This window comes from Papaver somniferum, chromosome 10 (genome assembly GCF_003573695.1).
Source record: "Papaver somniferum cultivar HN1 chromosome 10, ASM357369v1, whole genome shotgun sequence".
Classification (NCBI taxonomy): Eukaryota; Viridiplantae; Streptophyta; class Magnoliopsida; order Ranunculales; family Papaveraceae; genus Papaver; species Papaver somniferum.
In genome coordinates this window covers 74,116,508-74,124,303 of record NC_039367.1, presented here as the reverse complement: position 1 = coordinate 74,124,303, position 7,796 = coordinate 74,116,508, and the positions used below count along the sequence as shown (strand labels likewise).

The 7,796-nt window shown below is 36.4% G+C and overlaps 1 protein-coding gene and 1 long non-coding RNA gene across 2 annotated transcripts; one reads left to right on the top strand and one right to left on the bottom strand.

Annotated features, from left to right (window-relative positions):
• Positions 1 to 308: 308 nt before the first annotated feature.
• Positions 309 to 3,392, top strand: LOC113317542. The gene is made up of 3 exons (XR_003343627.1): positions 309 to 495; positions 1,560 to 1,695; positions 2,961 to 3,392. It is a non-coding gene; the product is annotated as an uncharacterized LOC113317542 (long non-coding RNA).
• A 1,509-nt stretch (positions 3,393 to 4,901) lies between these two features.
• Positions 4,902 to 6,808, bottom strand: LOC113318690 (heavy metal-associated isoprenylated plant protein 35-like). The gene is made up of 3 exons (XM_026566907.1): positions 6,501 to 6,808; positions 6,313 to 6,388; positions 4,902 to 6,226 (listed from the first exon to the last, which is right to left on the bottom strand). Exons 1-3 carry the CDS (start codon positions 6,555 to 6,557, stop codon positions 5,283 to 5,285), a joined length of 1,077 nt encoding a protein of 358 aa, XP_026422692.1. The 5' UTR covers positions 6,558 to 6,808; the 3' UTR covers positions 4,902 to 5,282.
• Between the last annotated feature and the right edge of the window lie 988 nt (positions 6,809 to 7,796).

Here is a 7,796-nt window from a genome sequence, read left to right as displayed (position 1 = left end):
AAAAAAAAGTGTCCATCCCGCTGAGACGAGAAATTGGCTCGTTCATTTAGTCGATTTGGAACTTTTGTCCAAAGGCCATATGTTGTTGTAACGGTCCCTTTGGAGTTCTGTATATCGGAGACCCTAGCTCCGGCTAGGACGAGACCTTACAAAAGAACAGGTTATTCTGTTTTCTATTTTTCGGTCTTGGAATAAAAAACAAATCGAATCCAGCAACTAAAGATAGAAAAAGGTCCTGAAACCACTCAAAAATCTTTTCCACTTTGAAAGTCTCCTCCAAAAAAGTCTTCAGTTGTTGCGGGTCTAAAGACCTTTCTCAGAAAAAGAAGAGAATGACACCCGACTCTTCTATTTTTAACTTGTTTTGGTATTCTCTTACTATTTTTGTCTTCCCCTTTTCTTTCTCATAATCCCTAGTTCTGATATATTATTCTTACTCAGCCTTTTTCACTCACTTGATTATTAAGCTAGAGTTTGCGGTAGCAATCTCAATTGGTAAGTTGGGTTTTCTATATTCGACTCTGTTTCTGATTCTCTTTGTATCCTTCTAGTCATTTCCTGTTTTTTTTTCCATTGTTTTTTGTTGTTTTTCTTGTATACAATCACATCAACACTTAGCTATTGGTAATTTGAATACTGGGTTTTATTGATTTTTGTTGCATTTTCTTAAGTTTGGAGTTAATCTGATGTTGTTGAGTTGCTCTTGAAGGAATTTTGAGAATTTATTGAAACACCTTTCTGTGTTGCTTGGGTGTGTATGAGTGATGAATAGTAGTGGCTTCTAAATGAATCGGAATTGCATTAAGATGGTTCTGTTCTTAGTTCTTACTTTGGGAAGAATTGAAGGGCCTAATTTTGTTAGTCTCACAATTTTATTTTATTTTTCTCAGCAAGCCAATGTTTGTAATATGTTTGTTATCTTGAATTTATATTTATGTTTCAATTTTTTGGTCGATCATGTGAATTTTGCATGTTAACATTCAGGATATGTTTTTGTTACAATTCACAATTCAACAGGTCAGGGTATATGGTAGTGTACCCTTACTATAGCCTTCAAATTTAGGTTTCTTATCTTGGTCTGTTGGTCATCTTTTTTGCTTGATTGTATAACAATTTGACAAATTTGAATCAATACGTAGAAGTGTTGATTATTTGGAATCTCTAGTAGGAAAATTCGAACTTCTACCTGCGCTTATACCTTAGGATGTTGTATTAGTCACTTGACATGAAGAAGCTTGTAGATTGATGTCAAATTATGGCTTGTACGAGATAAGATCAAACTTCTTAAAAGGTTCACTTTAGCGAATAAAATGTTTGTTATTATGTCTATACTACGGTCTATAGTATGGTCAAGGGTGTGTAACATAGAATGTCCCTGCCAAAATTAGCTCGTATATAAAATGTTTTACCATTGCTGTCACTACTTTAGCTCGTACTAAGAGCCGCTGATAGTGCAGGTAAATCAAAATTAACGTATATGAAGTTTTGTTAGCAACTTAGTCATTTTAGTTATAACCAAATACCGTATTGGTCTTGAATCCAGCCTATTCATCTTGCAGGTTTCAGCACAGAAGAGTTAATGAGAATCCCTGCTGGTAGAAGAAGGAAGTACCATGATGACGTGACCGTGATTGTAGTCATACTTGGTAGCAATCTGCGCACGTCAAAGGCCTCAACTGTTCTATAGAATAACAGGTAATATAATAGTTTGATGACCTGACTTTGCACTTCTGGTATCTCAATTTTACAAGCATATTTGCAGTTCTATTGGTACAGGATTTATGACTCTTGTTGAAAGCCATAGTTTCACAACTGCCTTGAGATTATTGATGGCATATCACGTTTGAAGAGTTTATCATTAAACATTTTGGTTAAAATCATATTCACTGCTCATCAGTTGTTGGGATAAAAATTAGGCTTTTACAGCTCATCTGGGTGCGGCCATCTTTCAGTCACAGTAAAATTAAAACTTTTAACTGGCCCCTTATAGTGAGACATGTAGATTTCGTGAGAGTTCTTTTTGTAGGAACAGAAGAATTAGGTAAATATTTAGCTCATTTCTAACCTCCAACCTGTTCATCCTAAGAAAGGATTAGGATATTGATGTGGCTGCTTTTGTCATTGTTTAAGTCATCAAGAAATCATCATTCCAAAACCACCAGGCACCACAATCAAACCACTGATTTATTTCTTTTATGTTTCATCACCAAATACAGTACACCATTATTAAAGTGACCAAAATCAAGAGATTCTGAAGAGATATTAATGAAGAACATGATGACATTAGACCCCATCACTCGTCTTTTCATTTTTCTTTTAGTCTTTCCTGTTGTGTATAATCTAGGATTAGAAATCATACCTATCCTAGTTTCCTCCTTTCCAGTATTAGTATGGTTATTAAATTTGCTCTGAAGAGATTTTCAAACGGGTTATAGAATGACATCAACATTAAATCGCAGTTAAGTTTGGTATCAGCGTATTCATTAAGTTGAATTAATTGTCAACTGCAACAGTATAGAATTCCTGCTAACTTTTCTCTTTGGGACCACCACGCTTATCATTGAGTTTGGCACACTAAGTAGTTTATCACAGCCGCTATTATTAGGCAGATTATGTTTTCGCTCATCCAAGAAAAAACTTTCATTTTTTTGGTTTACTTGTAAGTTCAATGCAAGAAGTTGCAGAACTCCATAATAATCATATTAGAGGAGCTGTTAAGGTCTAAATTCTAATTTAAATCAATTTAAAAATTGCAGTTAACTAAATTATCGTATTCGCTATCTATCTGGGACCACGCTTAGTGGTATTGCTTTCTATTTATGCATATCAGAAATTGGCACATATGGTGGTGGTGGTATCAAGGCCTCTATTATTTGCATGATTTTGTGTTCTAGTTGGTTTTTGAGACATCGACACATATCTTGATCCAAGTGTATTCATTGTTTGATTTATTTTTGTAGGGTTAATACAAAAACAAGTTGGGCTACTCCATGATCACCTAAAAGGGTCTGTTTTGATCATGGATCTACTATGAAGATGATGACGATAAAGAAGATGGCGATGGGCATTAACAAGGATAGGAACACGAGGAAAAAAAAATTGGTAGACCCGAAGGGGGCCATTTTTTCTTAATGGAATTCATGATTTACCTCCCAACAAATTTCTCTCAGAGAATGATACGTTGGTACATTATTATATAGAGGTTAGGCACATTTAAATGCACAAAAATAAGGTGCTCCTTTTTAACCTGTGTAACACTGCCTTAAATTTCTTCTCAAGTGCAGATTCTTTTCTGTTTTGTTTTGTGTTTTTTTTACAAGTTGTAAATAAAGAGCAATGTTATATATGTATGTAGTTTGCATGAGTACCTATTGTAAAAAGCTCACCAGTCACCACCCTTGTCCTCCCTGTTAGGTTGAGAAAAAATAATGAATCATAATCAAGGTTTAGTGTACTTTCTGATAAAATAACATTACTACGCTATAACGGTTACCAAATTCTATTGGCAATCACTGATACTGCTGTGCCAAGCAAAAGCAAATCCTTAACCTCCTTGGATAAATAAATTTGCTTCGTGTATACATGACACAAATGTACCTAATGCAAATTATTTATGGATCCAACCGCGGCCGGGCATGGTTTGTATCAATTCTTGTCTGCTTATGCTTATCAATGTAACCTTCTTTCTCCATTTTAAAACTAGTAGTAGTAAGGGTTTCATGTTAACCATCGTTGAACTTTGTTCTTCACTTAGTGGCTGTTGAATCATTTCCATCAGTGAATTACTTGAATTTTCAATGCAGAGATGTGAATATTTAATTGTGTTATTGTTTCCAAAGTTAACAACCCTAAACCCTACATGGGATGTAGCCTAATATAATCATGCCCATGATTCTTGAGACAAGTGTTAAGTTTTTTACATTAACCAAGCACACAAAACTATTCAAAAGTCAAGTTTTCTTGGTAGACCAAAACTTTACAGACCTCTTAATATGAGTTTATTCAGTTAATTATTGTTACAGCCGTAAACATACAACAAAAACATCTGGGTGTAAAAGTATATATAAACTCCATGAAAAGCAGAAGAATTCCATGAAAAGAATCAAAGATTCAAAATCCACTGTAAAAGTAAAGTACTGCAAATGCAATAGTCACACATCTCAAAATTTAAGTCGTATTCGAGTACGTTTCAAGGAACTTCGAAATCCACTTCCTAATCCTCCGAACGGAAGCAGCTGATCGCTTCTTGTTGCATCTAACAGCAGGAAGTCACTGTCCAATGTCCGCTATAAGATCCAATAGACGTCAGTGACTTCCATTTTGACTTCCCAAGTTCCCATTCCATGTCATGCAGCGGGAAGTAACGGAAATTTGTCATGCAGCGGGAAGTAACGGCAATTCACCGTAAGACTTCATTTTGCAAAGAGTAGATCTTCTCTTAAAAAAAAAATAATCCTACTTTATACAAAAAAAAAAAAAAAAAAAAAAAAAAAAACAGACAAGAAAATCACATCAAATACTCCTTTACACATAAGAATGATATAGATTGTAAATTCCTACTTCCTACTACCAATAGAGTCTTTTTCTTCCCACCTAAGAGAGACAAAATGAGAAAAGAAAAAAAAAAGAAGCCCTTTGTTGGTCCTTGCCAAAATATTAACCAATACAAGTCACAATAAAGACATTAACTTTGTGCACCTAACCAAACCTAATAAAAGTGAGAAAGAATAAAACAAACAATTAACAATATGCCATTGGCCTATCAATTTAATCTCCACCTCTCTTAATCATCACTTTACAGAAGAGGAGGTAGTCAGGTAGAGAAGATGGAGAACAATTCCTAAAAGAATGAGTTTGGGCCTTATAAAAAAAAAGTTCATCGGTCCTACTTACACCCAAGCTTAATACATCTTTTCTCATTAAACTAGTTTATCATTTCTCATTTCATTATCAAAACCTTCTTTGACACATGAGTACATAATTGAGAAATTAGACACCCCACAAACAACTAAACACTACTACAAGGATTTGATTTAACAACTACTATCAATATTCTCCTACATTAAAAGAAAAAAAAAGGGAAGGCTAATTAATTATGCTACCACCTTCTTACAATGTTACCCCTAATATTCTCATATATTTTCATTTTTGATCCTATACAAAAAGTATACCCCTCCCCCGAAAGAAATACTTATACAAAGAGTATAAGCTTAATTAATTTAACACCGCTGGATTGAAAAGATTCTCTTAAAACCCTGGATGATCAAAATGAAAATATTACATCACATGATGGAACATCCATTTGCATTTTCATCGCTAAACATTGTAAACGAATCCGATTGCTGTTGGGGATGCTGTCGCGGTGGTGAATCGGAGTACACAAACGACGGTGGTGGTGGTTGTGCGTGCATGTATGGTGGTGGTGGTTGGGAATACGTGTAAGTTGGTGGTTGGGCATAGTATGTCTCACTGTAACTACTGCTAGGGTTGGCTGTGTTGTAACTCATAACGCAAGTTGGAGGTGTATCGTACGATGGATAAGGATTTGCATGCTGACGCGAAGAAGGGACACGGTACACCGATTCTGTTGCTTGACTAGCTGGATGAGATGACAACTCAATGCTTCTCGCTGTATCCCCAGAAATTTGTACGGTTTCAGATGTCTCGCTACTCTTTTGCCCTTTCTTTCCTTTCTTTTTACGAACAATGCCACTCCCAACAGCTTTGTCAGTTCCAGCGGCTACGCCGTTTTCAATGCCCGTGTTGTCGGTTGCCGGCGTAGGGTTAACCGGAGATGCGTTTGCTGGCAATTTCCCCTCGCCTTTTGCCTCCTGGGTTGGACCATTAACCCCCTTTTCGGCCTGAACTCCTTCATTAGCAGACTTATTGCTGTTGTCGTTGCTGGTTTCGCCATTAATGGGGATGTTTTTGACCTTAACTTGAATTTTTTCTTCTTCTGGTTTGCTCTGATTCTGCTGTTCTGGTTCACCAGAGTTACCATCTTTATTGATTTGAGGTTGTTGGTCTTTCTTAATTTCATCACTCTTCAAAGTTTCTTGTTTTTTCTCTTTGGTTTGAGTAATCTTCTGAGGAGGAGAAGGAGGAGAAGGCCAGAACTCGGCATGTTTCCCTTTTATCAAAAGCTTCCTAAGTAAAGCTTCTCCATTTACGTTGCCAATCACAGTCACTTTGTGTATCTTCGAATCAATTATAATATCCTCAACACCTGATAAAAACAACAAATATCAGATCATACACCCAACAAAATCAGAGGAAATTTGAAATTTTGAGAAGAAATGAGGAATTTCATACCATGAATTTTCTTCAAAATTTTCTTGACCTTTTTCTTGCAACCTTCACAATGAATTGATACTCTCAGTACGCAAGTCTGCAAAAATGAAAAACAACCCAAAAACATGAAAAAAATTCTAGCACAGGGGAGAAAAATGGTGAGGAGAAGAAGAAGAAGAAGAAGACAGAATACAGAAAACTTAAGTTACCTTGTAGTTTACGGGTTCTGCTGAAGCGTCTTCAGTTACTGCTGCTGCTGATGCCATTTGAGAGAGAGAGATGTGTGAGAGAAGGGGAGAAGGCAATAAAGAGTGAGAAAAGGGAGGAAACTAGTTCGCTATTGAGAGCTTTAAATAGATGGAATTGAAAGCATGAAGCTTCAGAGCAAAGATTGAATGAAAGAGAGAATTGAAACTGAAACTTCTTTTTCAAAACGTTAATTTATTTAAAAGGAAAAAAGCTATTGAAGAGAAATGATACAGCCATGTTTAAATGCTTTATAGACAGAGATTGTGCTCATCACCGTTGGATTCGTAGCACATCTCTATGGAAAGAGACGAGTGGTATAGAAACATATAAAAAGAAGCGAAAGATCGTAGATACTGACATAAACCTTCTTTAAGGTCAAAAGCTAAAGAAAGTTAGTCAACAAATATAATATCACCACGTGGCATTAACGGTTGGAATCGAACGGCTGAGATTGTATATTGGGGGTGTAGAGATTCTTGTCTAGCTATATTTTTGACACTTAAAATGTTCGGGACCAGGTAATGGATATTTGATCAGTAATGACCTAAGCAAAAAATTTGCCAAGGAAAATTCCACGACTTCGTGTCGCCAGGGATCATATTTGGGTGCCAGACACTTGCAACTTACTTGTTAGCATTTGTGATGTCATAAAGATGCGCTGGTTAATGGCCTTTAGTGTGAGCAACTGGCTAGTAACGGTAACCATTCCATCATTTATCTCCTTCATCGGCAACTTAAAAGGCAGATGTGAACGAAATGGTAAATGGACGATTATTGTTGATCAAGGATGAAGGCTAATGGGAAAGACTGATTCTAGGTTGACCGAAAAAATCACGGAGAAATCCATCGTGACGAATCGAACGGACTGAGTGTGACGTTCTTTGCATTGGGATAGGGGCGGGCAGGAGTGGCTCCACCATCCCTCTCACACGATGTAAGATTCGGTGAGTTTTCTTCGGTGAATCAATCATTTTTGAATGAGAAAATGATGTAAATCTGCCAAAACCTAAGTTAAGATATTACTGAAATACATTTGTATTACCACGCTTTAACTCGCAATTACAGTTCTTTTTAGGGAGGGAAAAAGGTAATTAATTTTCCATCCATTGCATTATTATCCATCCTAACCTTCTAAGTCCAATTCGCACAACTGTTGACCAACCCTAAAGGGGAGGCGATGAGTATCCTCTGTGCTATGAAGTAGTTATAAGGGGCTTCACAAGCTAGTTGGGTTGATCAGGTTTTGCACCGTGTTT

Bases quoted from the DNA above. Each gene is read 5' to 3' on its own strand.
- LOC113318690 (XM_026566907.1), bottom strand. From the start codon at position 6,557: ATGGCATCAGCAGCAGCAGTAACTGAAGACGCTTCAGCAGAACCCGTA. The intron at 6,389-6,500 runs GTAACTTAAGTT...TCATTTTTGCAG, and splicing joins CAGAACCCGTAAACTACAAG to ACTTGCGTACTGAGAGTATC. The intron at 6,227-6,312 runs GTATGAAATTCC...TGTTTTTATCAG, and splicing joins AATTTTGAAGAAAATTCATG to GTGTTGAGGATATTATAATT.